Source organism: Nannospalax galili, unplaced genomic scaffold (genome assembly GCF_000622305.1).
Source record: "Nannospalax galili isolate Female #2095 unplaced genomic scaffold, S.galili_v1.0 scaffold633, whole genome shotgun sequence".
Lineage (NCBI taxonomy): Eukaryota > Metazoa > Chordata > Mammalia > Rodentia > Spalacidae > Nannospalax > Nannospalax galili.
Genome location: NW_008336075.1, coordinates 6,075,968 through 6,095,395, shown reverse-complemented (window position 1 = coordinate 6,095,395; position 19,428 = coordinate 6,075,968). Strand labels below are relative to the sequence as shown.

The window sequence follows — 19,428 nt, the reverse complement described above, 5'->3', positions numbered from 1 at the left end:
TAAGAAGGTGAGACTAAGGGAGGAAGCACGTCTCTTTCTCCCCTGTGGAAGAATTTGGACTTTCATACATGCTAGGTAAGCACTCTACCAACTGTGCTACATTCCTAGCTCCTGGCCCCTTTTTGTTTTCTTTTGTTTTATTTCGCTTATGTTTTGTTTTGTTTTCTTTTATTTTGTATGTTTATGTTTAGATATGGTTTCATGTGTCCTAGGCTGGCCTGGCTCTCTCTGTATAGCCAAAGATGACTTTGAACTTCTAATCTTCCTGCCACTTTTTTATTTTTAAGTGTATGAGTGTTTTCCCTGCTTGTATGTAAGTGGATCCATGTGTGCAATTCCCACAGAGGTCAGATGAGGTATCAAATGCCCTGGAACTGGAGCAGAGAGTTGTTAGCCACCATGTGGGTGCTGGGAACTGAACCCAGGTCCTCTGCAAGAGCAGCCAGTGCTCTTAACCACTGAGCCATCTCTCCAGCCCCCCTCCTGCCACTTCCAATCCACCTCCCCAGTACTGGATTACACGTGTGCACCACCACATCTTATTCATCTGGTGGTGCTGGGGATCCAGCCCAAAACTTCCTGCATGCTAGGCAAGCACTGTACACATTGAGCTCCAGCTCCAACTCCCTCTCCCATGTCTTAAAGATATGTGTTCTTGGGGCTCCGACCATGACATTTTTAGTTCTCTCAGACTTGTGAGGTGAGGGCTGGGAATCTGTTCATTTACAAGCTTACATAGACTATTTTTTCAGAACCACCTATTTGACACCCAGAAAAGAAGCCCAGAGCTATATGTTGGTTTCCTGGAATCATAGAGCCAGTCACCCGTTCGCCTATAATCTCCATTTCTGAAATGGAGATGTTTAAAATCTCCTGGGCCTCCTGCTCTCTCACTCACTCACAGATGAGACCCTCCTGTTAACCTAAACCTTTTTATATTCTCAAGCATGCAAAAGCATGGAACACATGGCAGGGGGAGTGACTATGACCTCTCAGCTGTGGGGACCACCGTGCCTTGCTCTCTTCTCTGCCTGGCTTCATTCCTGACCTCTGACCCCCATGACCTCCAGCCACCTTGCATTTTAGACCTGATCACTGCTCCTGGCACCCTGCGGATTGCTTGGTCTTGATTTGAACCTTAGTTTGCAATCATGGCCCAAGGTCATTCTTCATAGAGGGCGGAGAGGCTCCTGCTATGGACAGATGGCTCTGGGGTGTAGTGTTCAGTTCATGAAAAAGTCAGCTTGCTAAAAGTCCAGGAATTTTAAGGAAATAGAGGTAGTGCCTGCTGGTGGGCACACTTTACCCTATGAACCCCGAGGGATCAGTTCAACACATCTGAGTCCTCACTTGGCTCCCAGCATGTATGTGAATGGAGATGTCAGCCTGTGAATCTGCCTTCACATAACATGGTAGTTTCTTTGCTGTAGCTGGGCTCAGTCTAGGGGAATTTGAAGACTTTTCCAAGGTCAGTGTTCATTGATTGCAGTGGCTTCATCGAGATTGATAAGTACACCATCAGCGTGATCCTGGGGCCTACCACAGTTCCCAGCCGTTCACTCAGAGCAGTGGCTGGGCATGAAGAAATGTGGCTATTTTTTTCTGGATTCTAGACTTAGAACCCCAGTTCATGAATCATACAGTATTAGCTTTGTTTGTGCTTCTTCTTTTCAGAGCCTGGTGGAAGGAGAGTTCTGAAGGGTGTGTCTTCCCGCTTCCTGGGCTGAGGTGCTGGGTGAGCTCAGGGTTACCTATGAGGAGCTTTGTCTTTAGTCCTGACATAGATTCTTCCCACCATGTTGCACTCCTTCTTCAAAACTCTCTCCAAAACCCACCAAGGCTGACAACTTTCTTCCTCAGAGCAACTGGCCATTGGGCAGAAAACCTGGAGTAGGCCTCTTGGCAGCTGCCCTTGATGGAATGACACAGATATAGAGGCTCCCTTGTGCCTCTCGGTCAAGACTGTGCTGCCCTGCAAATGTGGGACTGCTGTCATTCCTCATTCACAAAAGGGAAACTGAGGCACCAGATGGCTGACTGCCTTTCTAGGGACATATCCTGTGTTAAAATTTCTGTCACTGTGACAGATAACTGAGTGAACAACTGAAAAGGAGAAGAGATTCATTTGTGCTCACAGTTTCTGAGGGTTCAGTCTGTGGTCAGCTGGCTCCATTGCCATGGGCCTGTCCTGCTGCAGAGACACCTTCATGGTGGCAGGATCCTGTGACAGAGGAGGCTGCTCACCTCATGGCAGCCAGGAAGCATAGAGAGACACAAGAAGGGACCAGGGGCAAAATACACCCCTTTAGGGCTAAGGGGATGGCTCAGTCAGTAAATGCTTGAAGACCTGAGTTTGATTCCCTTGGACTCACATAAAAAAGCCAGGCATGGTGGCATGTGTTTATAATCCTATCAGTAGGGAGGAAGAGACAGGTGGATCCCTGGGGCTTCCTGGCCAACTAGTCTAGCCAAATAATTGAGCCTCAGGTTCAGTGAGACACTGTCTCAAGAAATAAAATAGAGGGGTTGGAGAGATGGCTCAATGGTTAAGAGCACTTACTGCTCTACAAGGACCCAGGTTTGGTTCTCGGCACCCAACATAGCAGCTAACACCCATCTTTAATTCCAGTTCCAGGTGATCCGATGCCCTCTTCTGGTCTCTGCAAGCATTGCACACATCAAGTGCTCTTATAGGCAAAACACTCATACACATAAGATGAAAATAAATAAATCAAAGAAAGAAAGTGGAGAGCAACTAAGGCGGACACTGAACATGGACCTCTGGCCTCCACGTGCACACATGTGCTCATGCATACACACACAAATATACTCTTTAAAGGCATGCTACAATTACCCGCTTTCTTCAACAGCCCCACCTCCTGATAATATCAACAAATTATGGATCCATCCATAGGCTAATTCATTGATGATTGATTAATCTGTTGATGAAAGCAGAGCCCTCAAGATCCAATCGGGTCCCAAGCTCCCCTTCCCCAACACTGCCCTACCCACCTCCCTTAGCTGTCAACCAGGCTTTAACACAAGCACCTTGAGGGACACTTCAGAGTCAAACTATAGCACATTCGTAGGCAATGGTACAGGTAGGGTTTGAACCCTGGGCCACGTGATCCCTGCCACCACCTCCCCCTGCTCTGAGAATGACGGATTCCCGGCCTGGGAAGGCCTGGGAACGTGCTCAACAGCGTGGGACAGACAGCTCATTTATAATGGAATCTGGCCCATAAAAGTTTAATGAGCAGCTTGTCTGATAAGATGCCTGGTCTTTGATCTTTGCTGAGCACCAGCCCCTCACATAAGAGGAGCTGTCTAGCCTTGGCTGTGGGGAGCACTGCTGCGGTCGGCTGAGGGTAGGAGCCTGTGGGGAGTAAAGGTGATCTAGTTGTGTAGAGATGGTGTTCCTGGCAGCTGCAGGGAGAGGCTGCTGGCCAGATGTCCTGCAGTATCAGGAAGTGACCCTCTGATTCCTCTTCTGTCCCTTGGGGCTCTGTTGCACATTTGCTATACCCACACTCTCGGGATGGAGGCACAACTGGGTGGGGCTGGAATGCAGCTCCCCCTGTACTATGTATTCTCATTATCCAGGGGCTGACTGCCTAACTGCCATAAGCCTCAGTTTCCTCTTCTCTAAAATGTGGACATATTTGTATCCTTGTGATGATTAATATTGTCAGCTTAACAGGATCTAGGATCACCTAGGATACAAACCTCTAGTCATGTCTGTGAGGGAGTTTTTCTAGATTGGGTTGAGGTGGGAAGACTCACTCTAAATATAAGCAGCATCATTCCACGGGTTAGGGTCCTGGACTGAATAAAAGGCTGAAAGTGAGCTAAGCACCAACATTCATCTCTCTGCTTCCTGACTGTGGATGCAATGTGACCAGCTTCCCCACCATGATGGACTGCACCCTCCAAATGTAGTGTAGCTTTAAGGGATGGGGACTAGTGGAAGTTAGGTCACTGGGAATGTTGTCCTTGGAAGGAACATTGGGACCTTGGCCACCTTGAGACAAAGAAGCTGCCTCCACCACCTTCTCCCTCCACTCCCTACCTCCAACCCTCCATTGTGTATTCTGCCACCACAGGCCCACATTAATAGGGCCAGTGGTTATAGTCTTTTGAAACTGTGAGCCAAGACAAACTGCTTCATGTGTGTGTGTGTGTGTGTGTGTGTGTATGCGCGCGCGTGTGCGTGCTCATATCTGTACATGTGCATGTGGAGGACAGAGGTCAACGTCCAGGTGTCTTCCTCTATCACTCTCCACTGTGGTGGTGGTGGTGGTAGTGTTTAAGACAGGGTCTCCCTGTTGTCCCAGCTGGCCTGGAGCTCTCTATGTAGATCAGGCTGGTCTCATAGAGATCCACATGCCTCTGCCTTCCAAGTGCTGGGATCAAAGAAATGTACCACCACACCCAGCTCTACCAAGTTTTCAGAGAAAAGTCTTTCACTGAACATAAGCCTCTCTGATTTCACTAAGGTGACTGCCCACTGGGATCAAAGGAGTGCACCACCACACGCTACTCCACTACGTTTTTTGAGGCAAGGACTCTCTCTGAAACTAAACCTCTCTGATTCACTACCTGGCTGCCCCAGGGATTCTGTCTCTGCCTCTCCAGCACTAAAATTAGGAGTATGTACCACTACAACCTGTTTTTTCATGGGTTCTGACCAAACACTTTACCAACTGAGTCCTTTCCCTAGCCCCAAACCTTTCTTCTTTCTAAGTTGGTTTATCTCAGGTATTTGGAAACCTGAGTAACAGTAAGACATATGGAATAGTTGCAGCACATGGCACCTGTATTCATACACGCAAATGTACACACATACGGACATGAACATACGCACACAAAATCAAAGGAGAGAGAAAAAGGAAGGGGTTCTAGGGTAGTAGGCTAGAAGGGGTTATGGGGCTGAGCACAGGAAACCAGGGATGGGAGCTTTTGTCAGGGAGGCTTGCCTCTACCCAACCCACCTAGGCAGTAGAGACTGCCTGGATCCAGTAAGGAGCAGGCACAGCACTGCTGAGAAAGGAGCCTTTCCCAAACACACGCTAGGGGACACACAGCCCACCTGCCTCCAGGAGGAAGTTTATCTGAGTCATTCAAGGATTAACCCATTCAGCTTTGATGTGCCAGCAGCAAATTCCACACAGCCCTTTGGCAGGCTGGGCCAAGCTGCCACCATGTTCACCCACCATTCCCCATAGGCCCCTTCTTGTCACCTGCCACTAGACCCCTTCTTTCCTGAAGACTTCCTCCTTTCCCCTCTCCCTGTCCTCATTAGTGTATACCTCATTCCCACCCATGACTTTGAGGCATTAGCTGTCTAGAAGATTCCAGTCAGCAGTGCTCAGCCAAGGGCAGGTTCTACTGTAGGTAATAGCCCTCCATCCCCAGCTGGTAACCATTCCCAGGTTCCCCTGGAAAGGGTCTCATCTGGACAGGACTTCCCTGGCCTTTTTCCCGCCCAGCTCTGTTCCTGGCCCACTAGGTACCTGGAGCAAGTCCAAGGCTGCTCTTTGCCTGCAAGTCAGAGCTTTGCTGCAAGAGGCCGCCCTGGAAGCTGGCTCTTTGAAATTTTTTTCTTATCGAGCCAAGATAGCCAGAAGAGGGTGTCAGACTCCCTGGAACTGGAGTTATAGGCAGTTTTCAGCACCATACGGTGCTGGGATCCAAACCCAAGTCCTCTACAAGAGCAGCCAATGCTCTTAACCACTAAGCCATCTCTCCAACCCCACTTTTTTTTTTGAGACAGGGTCTTGTGTAGCCCAGGCTGGTCTCAAATTCATTATGTAGCCAAGATGACCTTGAACTCATGATCTTCCTGCCTCTACCTCCCCAGTGCTGAGATTACAGGGGTATACCACTGTACCCAGTTTATGCAGGCCTGAGCATCAAGCCAGGGCTTCGTGCAAATTAGGCCAGCACTCTACCCACTGAGCCACATTCCCAGTCCCTCCTCTGGTCTTTTATGTATCTGGACCTCTGTGTGTAAATAATGGTGCCTTCCTGCCCTTCTGCTCTGGGGGGAGCTGAGGTAAGGGAGTGGTGGATGAGTGACTGAACCTCTGCTAACTGCAGCTGGATCTTAGCAGAGCCTGTCTGTACTGCCGCCTTGGTAGCTGCAGTTTTATGACCTCATTTCCCTATGCAAACATCAGTGTTTACTTAGTGAGATATCTGCTGTGTGTCAGCCCCGAATACTGATGGCTCTATTAGAGTTCTGCTGAAGGGTGACAGAAGAAAGCCAAGCTGGAGCTCAGCTGGGTCTGATGAATGTGGGGTCAGTAACAGGGATGCAGAATGGCGGGATTAGTTGCTGATACGTGTGTGTCTGTCACAGAGTGAGCCCACCAGACAGGCTAAAGATAGCTAGTAGGGATACCAAGCAGCAGAAGTATACCATAGCTCAGATGGGACCCCTGGGTGATCAGGGGGTCAACCATAGAGCCCTGAAATGCTTTCTAGTAACTCACACAAGTTCTCAACTGCAGTCCTGCAGCTACTACATTCTCAGTCCAGCATCCCTATCCATTCAGCCAGTCTCTAACCAGAGGCCTGCATCCAACTACCACCCCTTCAGCAAAATCTGGACCTGCAGATTAGCTAGAGCATGGTGAAGCTATACCAGTCAGCAGGACACAGGCACCCTTGTCCCCTGCCCATTCTGAGGTGTTACAGATGTGGATCTGAGTCCTGGAGAACCTGCCCAATGTATCCATGTTCTGGTGTCCCAAAACAAATGAACCAGACCAGGGATACATTGTTAGAAATAGAGACAGATTGATAAGAGAGGGAAAACACTCCTGAGAATGGGAGGGGGCTACTATCTTAGTTTTGTTTCTGTTGCTCTGATAAAGTACCCAGACAAGTCCACAGTCAGAAGGGGCCAATGATGCTTGCATACCTGTGCTCCGCTTGCTTTCTCCACTCTTAGTCCAGGATCTCCTTCCTAGGGAATGGCACCACCCACAGTTGGATGGTCTTCCCATATCAGTTATCACAGTCAAGACAGACCCACAGAGACATGCCCACAGGGCAGCCTGGTCTAGATAATCCCTTAAGGAGACTTTCCAGGTGATTCTAGATTGTGTCAAGTTGATAATTAAAACTAAAACTGTCCATCACTGCTAATGAGCTGTGCGAAAAGCCCCAAAAGTACTGGGTCATGAGCCGCTTGACTCTATAGGTCATTCGCCCAGCACCTGACTCACCATGCTTGTATATCATGGACTTTTCTTGAGCATGCTTCTTGTTGTATGAAGTTCAGGCAAGGGCGGCCTTCTGGTCTTTGTCTGCCCACTGATTTCTTTTATATGTTAATCTTTTTTTTTTTGGCCTCTTTGAGACAGGGTCTCCCTGTAACCCCTGGTCACTGTGTAGACCAGGCTGGCCTCAAATTCACAGAGATCTGCCTGCCTCTGCCTTCCGAGTACTGGGACAAAAGGCATGTGCCACCACACCTGGCTTATATGTTTGCTAATCTTGATAACAGCTTTCTCCAGGCTGGCTTCAGACTTGTTATGTAAACAAGGATGACCCTGAACTCCTGATCTTTCCAAGTGCTGGTAAGGAACTAGGGATGAGCCAGAACTTTGGCTTTCCCATGTGCCCCCAGTTCCCTGCCCCAGGCCCACCCACTCCTCCATTGTCTACAATTACCAGTTCTTTGTCCCTGGCTTCCATGACTTTTTATGCTTGACACACCCCCACCCCAAGAAAGCCTATTAATTTGGATGAGCATTTTGTATATTGTGGCTGCTCATTTCCTTAATGTATTGTTTAGCTTTGTAGGGCTTTCTGTGAATGATGCCACTGCAGGCATGTTCTTCGGAAACCTGGCTTTCACTCTCCCCAGAGCATTCTGGAAATCCATCCACTCTTCATTCGCTCACTCATTCATTTGTTCATTTGTCTTTTTGGTTTGGTCATTCTTGATGTCTGCATTTTCAGACATCTGGGGTGCACTTGTGTCTTTGAGCTTGGGGCACCCTTGTACCATCCTCTGGGTGCCTTGTGTATGGGTTCTATAATTTACCCAGGAGTAGAACTGCTGAGTCACATGGTTTGCACATTTTCACCTTCCAGAGTTGCCAGACTTTTGCTGGGTAGTTCTACCTTCACTCAGTCCCACCCCTAGGGTGACAGTTCATCTTGCTTCTTATCCTTGTCACCAGGGTGACAGCAACATCTTCATTTGATCTTTCATATAGGACTTAGTCACTGATGCTTCCTTCTCATGACATGCCTATTCAGTTATCTTTCCCACCATCCTGTGTGGTCATGTCTTTTTTTCGATATTTTATTATTTTTACTTTATATGTATGTGTGTATTGCCTGCATGTGTGTAAGTGCACCCTTGTCATGCAATTCCCACAGAGATCAGAAGAGGATGCTGGATCCCCTGGGACTGGAGTTAACGGACAGTTGTTAGCTGCCATGCAGGTGCTGGGATTCGAACCTAGGTCTTCTGCAAGAACATTCAGTGTTCTTAACCACTGAGCCATCTCTCCAGCCCTTGTCTTTCTTTTTTTGAAATATTTTTAGAATATTTTTATTTTATGTGTATGAGTGTATGTAGGTAGGTGTACCCATGTCATGCAATGCCTGTAGAGGTCAGAAGAGGGTGTCAGATTCCCTGGAAATGGAGTTACAGTTGTTAGCTGCCACGTGGGTGCTAGGAACCGCACCCAGGTCTTCAGCAAGGACAGCTAGTGTCTTAACCACTGAGCCATCTCTCCAGCCCCTGGTTATGCCTTTTTTTTTCTTTTAATATTTATTATTTTTATCTTATGTGTATGCATGTATTGACTGCATGCAGGTAAGTGCACCTGTGTGGTACAATGCCCGCGGAGGACAGAAGACACTGTCAGATCCCCTGGGACTGGAGTTACAGTTGTTAGCAGCCATGTGCGTTCTGGGATTTGAACCCAAGTCTTCTGCAAGAACAACCAGTGTTCTTAACTGCCGAGCCATCTCTCCAGCCCCAGTTGTGCCTTTCTTATTGACTTGAATAAACATTTTATATATTACGGCTGCTCACTCTGTGCTTAGCATGGCATGCCACTGTATTCTTCTCCACTTGTGCCTGCTCTGTTTCTTTCTTTTTGAACATGCGTCAGGATGTGGACATTTCTTCATGCTCTTCCCACCTGGGAATATTCCTCCCACCTGGCCTCTAGACTCTTCCTTACATGACTTGCCATGTGTTCGTTCTTCTGTCTTGGGACACCAGACCTGTACTTCAGAGAGCCTTTTTTCCCTTCTCCTGGACTTCCTATAGGAAGGCCTCCTAGGCTACTCCAGCATCTGGGGTACTATCTGTCTCAAGAAAGCAAGGTGGGCAGTGCCTGAAGAATGACAGCTGAGGTCATCTTATGGTTTCCACATGCACCTGCACACAGGCAAATATGTGCACACACACACATACATGCCCATTTAAAAAACAAAAATCCATTGATATGTAGGCTGGGAATATAGCTGAGCATTTGCCTAGCACGCCTGAGGCTCTGGGTTCAATTCCCAGAATCACCAGAAGTAAAATAAATAAATCCACTGACTACATGTTAAAAAGAATGTGACTTTGAGCAAGCTTGCCAACATACCTTTTCACATACAAAATAAAACAAAGAAACCCAACAAAACCAAAAACAACAAAGGAGCTGCGGAAAAGAGGTGGCGTTTCTCCAGCAAGCTTTGGGCTGCAGTTTTTGTGTTGGTAGGGCCTGGGCAGCCGATGCAGGCCTGCTCTGCAGACAGCAGACACAATCCCTGTCCACCCTACTCCATAGAGAGAGGTCCCACCTCTTGGAGGAAGAGAGGAAGAGCAACAAGCTCAGCTCTCTGTCTGATTGTTGGCCTTGCTTGGAGTCCAGAACAAGAACAAGGCCAATACTGCTGATGATGGGAAGGCATTGGCTCCCCACTTCCAAGCAGTGCCGGCCCATTTCATAATGTTGTGATCCTGGTGGGTGGCAGGCATGTTGGCCCAGAGGCAGGGCTGGGACGCCTGGGCCGACAGTCCCCAGGGCCCAGGGCTTGGCGTGTCTCACCGGGTAGATTCTGCTATGTAGAGTCAATGACCGTGTAATCCCAGTGGCGGCAGGAAGACACGCTCAGGGACCCTGTGAGCAGAAAGGCTGGAACACAGGGCTTAGACACCCTCCTCCAAGTACACCACAAAATGGTGTGGAGGCGTCCCCCTCATCCCTGCCTGTCACAGAAGAGTTACCCACCAGGATCTTGCCCAGAAATAACACAGAAGCCCTCCTCTCTGAGAGTCCTTACTCATAGAAGTAACAGTAACTCCCACCCCTCAAGGGCTGACCCCATCCTGGAACAGCATCTTAACCATGTTGGAGGCTAGAGCTGCCAGAACAAGTTTGTGTAAACGGGGCAACACAGTGGAAATGTGTTCTTTCCCAGTTCTTAAGATCCAAAGTCACAGAGCAGCCTCACCAGGCAGCACTGCAACTCACTGGCTCTCTAGAAGTTGCTCTGCCTCTTTTAGCCTCTGGTCCTCTGGTGGTGACCAGTATTCCTCAACCTGTGGCTGCCTTGTTCCAACCTTTGCCTCCAGATCACATGACCCTCTCTCTTTTATGCCCTACCTTCCTCTACGTCTCACTTCTGAGGACCCTGTGATGGCATTTAGGGCCAGCCACCTTTGTCATCTCAAACTTCACCTTCATCATGCCTGCCACATCCCTTGTTGCAGATTCAGTTGCTCATAGGTTCTAGGGACTAGGATGTGGATGTGTGTTTGGTCACCTTCTGCCTGTCTTTCCTCACCCGATTGCTGCCTGTTGATGAGACAGGCTCAGAAAGGGTACATGGTTTTCTCCCAGCCACACAGCCCAAGTGAGCTGAGCTGACTTGGAACCCAGGTCTTTTGCTACTGTGCCTGTTGTCCTTATTGGTCACCTTCACTGTTCTTTCCATCCACCTATCCACCCAACTTAGTGAACCTCCTCTAACCCCCTGGTGGGCATAGGCTTGGGTGTTGGGCAAGCAGTGGGGTTTTAAGCAGATGGGTGCTTGTTCCTATGCCTGCCCATCCACCAGGGAGACAGGCCAGGCTTGAACCCATCACTGCCTGTAGTTCACCCAAGGGTGCCCAGTCACCAGCTAAGATGCAGGTGCTCAGAGTGGAGGAAAGAGCCATCTTCTTTGGGATACCTGACCATGACTTGGGACTGGGAAGCCTCTTGGGCAAGGGACTTCTGAGCTAGCCCTCTTGGGAGGGAAAGGGGGTAGCTGAGAAGAATGCAGATGGGCTAGGGTCAGAATTGTAGCTTGTCTACCTGCCTACAAGACCACAGGCCACCCCAGAATTCAGCCCAAGGGGAGGTATATATTGAAAGCACCTGGCCTCCCCTTTCCTGTCTCTACAAAAGCCCCTGGACCAATCTGGAGACCTTTATCTCCTGGTATTTCAGCTGACTGCCTCTGCTGGCCACTCACAGTCATGTCCTGTCGCTTTGGGTCTCAATAGTTCTGTCTTTGAGATGGAATGCAGGCCCTTGCCTGTCTCTGGCCTTGCTGTCCTGTCTCAGATGCTCAGGGTGGGTCCCTTCCTCTGGTTCCCTCTCTTAGTGCCAGAGCCCACCCGGGTGCTCAGGCTGAGTCTGGGTGAGTCAGCACATGCTTGACTTCCCAGACAGGCACATTGGGTGGGGCGCAGGGCCCCAGTCCAGGCCTTCCTTCCCCTTCTCTTGCTCCATTAGGGACACGTCTATTCCTGCCCTAGTGCTGTTCCATGCCGCAGGGTCCACACCCTCCCTTCCCTTCAGCTTCTCATCTGTAAAACACCTTGTTCATCCCTACAGCCTGCAGCAACCTCATACTTACCTAACGGGAAGATGTGGCTCCCATCGATCTAGCTCCCCAGGGACCCATCACCAAGGGTCTGAGAGGGTCTGGGCATGCTCACTCAGGCCCAGTCTTGGCACTAGGGTACATGTGGCTGGCCGTGTGGGGTTCTCATTCCCTAGGCCTCTACTTTTGTCTCCTGCCAGAACTCTTGTGCTAACATGTGGGGAGGGGGTGTGGGATGGACTATATCAGGAGGGTGGGCCGGGCGTTCTCTGCCTGACTGAGTTCTTGTGTCTGCATGAGAAAAGGAAGTGCTGGCTGAGTACCTACTAAGTGCAGAACTCTTGTGCTAACATGTGGGGAGGGGGTGTGGGATGGACTATATCAGGAGGGTGGGCCGGGCGTTCTCTGCCTGACTGAGTTCTTGTGTCTGCATGAGAAAAGGAAGTGCTGGCTGAGTACCTACTAAGTGCAGAACTCTTGTGCTAACATGTGGGGAGGGGGTGTGGGATGGACTATATCAGGAGGGTGGGCCGGGCGTTCTCTGCCTGACTGAGTTCTTGTGTCTGCATGAGAAAAGGAAGTGCTGGCTGAGTACCTACTAAGTGCACGGTGCAGCTACTGTGCACAATTCTTCTGAGTTCTTGTGTCTGCATGAGAAAAGGAAGTGCTGGCTGAGTACCTACTAAGTGCAGAACTCTTGTGCTAACATGTGGGGAGGGGGTGTGGGATGAACTATATCAGGAGGGTGGGCTGGGCGTTCTTTGCCTGACTGAGTTCTTGTGTCTGCATGAGAAAAGGAAGTGCTGGCTGAGTACCTACTAAGTGCACGGTGCAGCTACTGTGCACAATTCTTGGACTTTTGTTCATCTGTCTGTACCTGCTCATCTGTCTACACCTGTCCCAGTCTGCAGACCAGGAACACTAAAGACTCTAAGAGATGTGGCACCAGACCACACAGGACTAGCAGGGCTAAGATTCAGACCCTCATCTGAATCTGAGCCCAGGCTCTACCCACCCAAGTAGGTGGCCCCCTCAGCCACTACCACCCCAGGGTCAGCTGGGGACCAGCTGAATGGTGCTGGTGAGGGTTAGGTAAGAAGACACATGTCTGGGTTAACCCCTAGAAATGTCAGTATGCCCAATTTGACTACCTGGGACAGGCCAGCCTCTATTTTGGTTCTTGGATGAGTCATATGACTTTTTAATGTGTGTATGTATATGTTTGTATGTGTTCAGGTGCATACATACTGCAGTGTGTACATGGGCATGTGTAGGTCAGACATTGACATCAGGTATCTTCCTCAATCATTTGCCACCTTAATTTTTGAGACAAGTTCTGTCACTAAACCTGGAGCTTGCTGATTCAACTAGACTGACTGGCCAGTGAGCCTCAGAGATCCTCTTGTCTCTGCCTTCCCCGCCCCACCCAGTTCCCCATTTCTATGCTCTTCTCTGTCTCATTTCCTTCTTGTGTCTCCTTTAAGTCCCCTAGCCTCCCAAATGTGAGTACGTTCCCACACTATGATCAAGTGACCCACAGAGCTGGCTCTCTGCAAGGTGCTTGGCTCAGACACTGCCCTTCTCCCTCCTGGTTCAGCACAGCTCTTCAGAGCCTGATACACCAGTGGTTCCTTCCTATAATAGCTCTTACTCCCAGTAAGGCTGACAGGAACTCAGAATTAGACAACCTGTTTCTTGATTTGACTCCTAAGACCAAATCCATCCCTGTGCCTGTATCCTACTGGCCTCCCAAATTGAGTCTTAATCTAAGCACACTGTAAAGAGCCTCCAGGGCTGCCTGTGCCCTGTGTCTCCATGGCCCAGCTCCCACTGCTCCAGGCACATCCTGCAGTGTTCAAGCCTTGTTCCCCATGTCTTTATTCAAGTCTAGAGAGGTTTGACTACCACTCCTCTGGGCCCTGGTGAATCTGTCAGATAAGTGTGTCCTGCCCATGGCTACCAGCAGACTACAGGTCCTCATGGGCTGTCCTTCAACAGCATGGGGCAGCCCCAGAGAATGGGGACACCATCCAGGACGCAAGTTTGGCTTCAGTACGCTCCTGGTTGTCTCCTGACTGTGGGCATGAAGCCAGCCATGACCCCTTCTCTGGACCTGCATCCTCCTTGCAAGGGCTACTCTGTCCCCTTTTTACTTATTGGTATGGGAGTGGTTTAATGGGCATTCTGCCACCTTCTTGGTGGTACCCAATGCCAGGCAGTGAGCTTTCATTTGTTCCACAGAGCTTCGGGCTGAGAGAAGAGCATACCTGGCAGTAACCTGGCAATGTCAGACTGGGAAAGGAAGGTAGTGTTCACGTTCCCCCACACAGTGGCAATTACCCTGTGAAGACGAAGCCTGTTCTTGTGTGGGGATGAAGGTACCACCTGCCACCTACAGGTCTAGCCACCCCTACCCCCCTCCACTGGGGCTCCACAGCTGAGTGCATGTTTCCATAATGACACTCACTCCTGCCTCAGTGGTCAGTGGGATCTAGGTCACTTTAGACACCCTGGCTGGGACTACCGCCTGCTGCTGGACAGCCCCATGGCTGCCAGCTGTGGGTAGATCACACCATAGTGCAACCTCAGTGCTAAGAAGACCCACATTCCTGGGTTTGAGGCCTAAATAAGCCACATAGGACCACCAACTTCAGAGAGCACAGGCTCCAGCATCCTTGCCTTAGTTTCATTTCTGTTGCTATAGTATATTTATCCTTACCAAAAGCAACCTAGGGGAGAGAGGGTTTAATTGGCCCACAGTTCAGGTTACAGTCCATCATAGCAGGACCTTGAAGCAGCTTCTAGTCACATCTACAGGCAAGAGCAGAGGGGAAATGAATGCTGGTATGCTTGCTGTGTTCAGCCCTCTCTCTCCACCATCTAAGACACCAAACCTAGGGAATGGTGCCTCCCACAGTGGACCAGGGCTTCCCACATCAACCAATGAGACAGTCTCCCACAGACATTCCCATAGGCCAACTTGATCTAGATAATCTCTCATTGAGACTCTTCCCAGGCAGTTCCAAATTTAGAACTAACCATTGAAGTCCTCAAACCCCACCCAGCATCCTGTAGGCTCTGAAACCCACCTTCCAGCCAGGACACACCTACCTCATCCTCCACTGCACCCAGCTTCCAGAACATGTAACTTCAGTCTCAAGTCTGTCTCTAGGGGCCACACTGGTGTTCTGCCAGTGTCTCCTCTTCCAAAGCACCTACATGTAACAGGAACATGAGTAGCCATCCTGCATTGGTTATAGCCACAGCCAGTGGGACCCGCTTGGCCTGAAGGTGTATCAGTCAGCCCTGCTTCTTCTCCTTCTTTGGGAACACATGGCAGCCCCTTCACAGAGCAAGGATATCTGAAACCCACCAGTAGTAGAATCCCTCATAGGTGGGCCCTCTCCACAGCTAGCTTGGGAGTGATAGCACCTGAACGTGACATATGAGTTATATATACCAAAGGCTTCCTCCTGCCAATAATCTGTTATTGCCTCTTGGGAAAATGCCTCTGGGCACCTGCCGGATTCCAGTCCTGGCCAGGTACACGTATTCAAAAGTGCCTGGACACGCCCTTCTACCAGGCAGAACCCACTGCCTCTGGGAGACAAATCTGAGACTTGAACAGTATACTTTGGGAGCAAAAAAAGGTGAAGACTTCAGGGAAGGGATGACCCAGGGGGTCACCTTGTGCCCAGGTGGAAGATATAAGAAGGAACTTGCACAGACATGCAGAAGATGCAAGAAGGCAACTGAAGCTGCTAATTGGTGTTGGTAAGACACAGAAGCCTATAAATGCACAGACAGGCCTTGTTGGATTTGCATGGCAAAGGCCCTGATATGGCAGATGCTAAACACAGCAGAATGCTCCCTCCCAGGCCTGTAGAATGGCCTGCAAGAGGAGGCATTTGTGAAGGCCAGATGTGAGGGCATCTGCCTGCCATCCTTTGAGCTGTGTTGTGAGGTCAAGCTTTCATGCACCATTGGACACACTGAGTCATCATGTCTGGTTTGCCCAGCAGCCAGGCCCATCATTGGTCCATATAAGTAGCCAATCAGAAAAGAACACAACACAGTGACACCAATCTGGGGTGGCCTTGTGGTGCCCTCCTAGGCTTCATGCTGTGACCCCGGAGTGTGCCTGCTGAGGTTTCAGGCCCACTTTGACACTCATTATTCCAGCCTCATTTCTGTTGCTGTTATAAAACACCCTGACAAAAAGCAACTTAGGGGTGAGGGGACTTATTTTAGCTCGCAATGTCAGATTATAGTCCCTCCATGAGGGAAGCAAGGCAAGAACTTCAGCAAGTCACATCACATTCACAGTCAAGGGCAGAGAGAAAGAAATTCATGCACTTGGTTGTGCTCAGCTCAATTTCTCTTACATAGTTCAGGACCCCTTTTTAGGAAATAGTGCCAGCTAGAGTGGACTGGATCTTCCCACATCAATTAACCAAGACAATCCCTTATGGACACGCCCCATAGGCCAACCCGTGACTAGGTTGTATCAAGTTGATACCTTACCATTTCAGTATGTAAGAATGAGTTTTAGAATAGATGTCTCCAAAACAACTGTAGCTGCTAGGAGGCCCAAGGTCAGCAGGCTGAAGGTAAAAGACTCATAAACTGAACAGAGCCATGGCCTCCAAGAGATAAAGAAATTGGCTGCAATCATCACAGGCCACAGGATTTGAGCCATGTGCGCATCTGACTGTGGGGGGCATTAGAGACGGGAAACTCTGTTGGCATAAGAAGCGTCTCTATTTGAGGAGAACCAAATGATATTCAGCATTGTAGTTCCAATTCACCAGTTGAAAACTCATCTTGGACTGGTAAGATAACTCAGTTGGTAAAGTGTCTGTCTTCTAAGCATGAGGGTCTGAGTTCAATCCCCAGAACCCACATAAAAAACCTGGGCATGGTGGTGTTCATTTGTAACTCCAGAGCTGGGAAAGAAGAGGCAGACAGATCCCTGGGGCTCCCTGGCCAGCCAGCCTAAGGTACTTGGTGATTTTCAGGCCATGTAAGATCCGACAGCAAAACACTAACAAAAAAACAAAAGTGGATGGCATCTGAGAAACAGCTAAGGTTGTCCTTGGCGCGCGCATGCACGCACACACACACACACACACACATTCAATTGAATCTCAACTTCTCCTTTACCAGTGGTTCTGCATCTGAGTGACTATGTGATTCAAGCCAAACATCTGCCCTGGCAAATCTAGCCTTCTTCTCATCTCTGGGCCACGAGCTCTTTGCATTTTACCCCTAGTATTAGTATTGTCATGTTCTGTATTCTATCCATATTCCTAGCATGCATGCTTCCTTCTCTGTACAGTCACATAGGAGTCTGCTCAGCAGACTCAGTTCTAGAGTTCTACCCACCAGATGGGGTTGGTGGTGACAGCTGTGCCAGCATGCAGCTTTCTTCATGTATGCATTGCAGGGCCAGGGGGAGGGCTAGTATATATGAGCGTGTGCTCATCTGTTTGGAGGTCGGAGTACAACTCCAAGCATAGTTCCCCAAGTGCCTTCCACCTTTTGTTTGAGACAGGGTCTTTGTTGTCCTAGAACTTCGTCAAGTAGGCTAGACTAGCTAGTCAGTGTGCTCCAGGGATCTGCATATCTCTGCCTTCCATCTTGGCATGGCTAGGACTCCTAGTGCACACCTACTCCTGGCTTTTACTACCAGCTCCAAGGATCGAACTCAGATCCTCATGGGTTTTTTTTTTGTGTGTGTGTTTTGGGTCTTTTTTTGAGACAGGGTCTCCCTGTAGCCCCAGCTTTCCTGGAACTCACTATGTAGACCAGGCTGGCCTCGAACTCACAGAGATCTGCCTGCCTCTGCCTCCTGAGTGCTGGGATTAAAGGCATGCGCCACCAGGTCCTCATGTTTACAAGACAAGCATTTTATCCACTGAGACATCTTCCCAGCTCCCATGCAGCTTCCAATCAGTGTCCACTGACTGGTTCTTCTGAGGTCTGATTCTGAGTTATAGGTGGTAAAGGAAGGTTGGCATAGAAAATAAAAAGAACAGGTTTTTCTGGAAAGCCTCCCCACGAGTGTCTATGCATGTCAAGGGCAGCTTGTGTGGGGTCTCATGCTTGCATGGCACTTTACCAATTGAGCCATCACCAAGTCACAAGCCATAACACCAAGATACCCCACGCATTTGTCTTCACAGGCCTCCCACCCTGAGCGGCAGCCCCGTCATCTCTGATATCTCCTTGATCCGGCTTTCTCCGCATCCTGCTGGCCCTGGGGAGTCTCCCTTCAGTGCCCACCACCCCTATGTGAACCCCCACATGGAGCACTACCTCCGGTCTGTGCACAGCAGCCCCACACTCTCGATGATCTCTGCAGCCAGGGGCCTCAGCCCCGCTGATGGTAAGTAGTGTTGGGGACAGAAGGGACAGCTGAGGCATTGGGGCGCAGTCCAGGGGTTGGCCCATCATTGCTCACTCTTTTGATTTCTCAGTTTTGGAGTCCTGTGACCAGGCTGGCTTCCTTCTCACTACCTCTGAATGTGGATTTTTGTATGAGTATGGCTTTGTGTGTGCGTGCGTGTGTGTGTGTGTGTGTGTGTGTGTGTGTGTGTTCATATGTATTGCAGGTGGGGGGTTGTGCATACATTTGAACTCGGATTAACCTCGGATGTTGTTCCTCAGTACACTGTCCACTTTCATTTTGATTACACTTATTTGTGTGGGGTGTGTGTGTGTGGTCACTTGTGTGCCATAGCATATATGTGGAGGTCAGACGGCAACTTGCAGGAGTCAGTTCTCTCCTTCTGGCATGTGGGTTCTGGGGATCAAACTCAGATTGTCAGGTTTGGCAGCAGGTGGCTTTATCTGCTGAGTCATCTCACCAGTTTACACCTTTTTTGAGACAGGTTCTCACTGGGACCTTGGGCTCACTAAGTAGGCCAGACTGGCTGGCCAGCATGCCCCAGGGATTCACCTGTCTCCACCTCCGGAGCACTGGAATTTCAAGCTCACACTGTCACACCTGGCTTTTTACATCGAGACTGGGGAATAAGATTCAGGTCCTCCTACTTAAGTGACAAGCACTTTACTGACTGAGCCATCTCCCCCGCCCCATGAGCATGCATTTTTAAGTAAATGAGTAGTAAATGCCAAGAAATTTAAGAGTGCACTGGGCCTGTGCTGATCAGAGAACCCTTTTTAGGTACAAATCTTATGTGATTTACTGTCACAGAAATGGAAAAGCTCTGTTCACATAAGTCCTTGTGTTAACTGTTCACGTAGGTCCTTGTGTTAACTAGCTTTTCATTGGCAGCATCTGTGTGACTGAGATCTGAGAAAGTCAACCCAAGGAATGAAGGATTTCAGTCCATAATGGACTGGCCACATTGTTCTCAGGCCTGAAATAATGCAAGACATCATTAGGGGAAGAGGGCCTGCCAAAATAAAGCTGCTTGCCTCATGGTGGCCAAGAATCAGAGGGAGAGTAGAAGGGATTGGGTACAAGACACACTCTTCAAAGTTATCCTCTAACCAAACCCTACCTCCTACTTCCTTTCACCGTCCAGTAACTATACCAAATTTTGATTCCATGAATGGATAAAGCAA

At 49.4% G+C, this 19,428-nt stretch overlaps 1 protein-coding gene across 3 annotated transcripts in view; it reads left to right on the top strand.

Annotated features, from left to right (window-relative positions):
• The window catches only part of Gli2 (GLI family zinc finger 2), a 242,868-nt gene that overhangs the window by 184,540 nt on the left and 38,900 nt on the right, over positions 1-19,428 (top strand). For all 3 annotated transcript variants that reach the window (XM_017797568.2, XM_017797569.2, XM_029562401.1), the window contains one exon: positions 18,021-18,223. In XM_017797568.2, the coding sequence (XP_017653057.1) occupies positions 18,021-18,223 (203 nt within the window). The remainder of the gene's footprint in view (positions 1-18,020; positions 18,224-19,428) is intronic.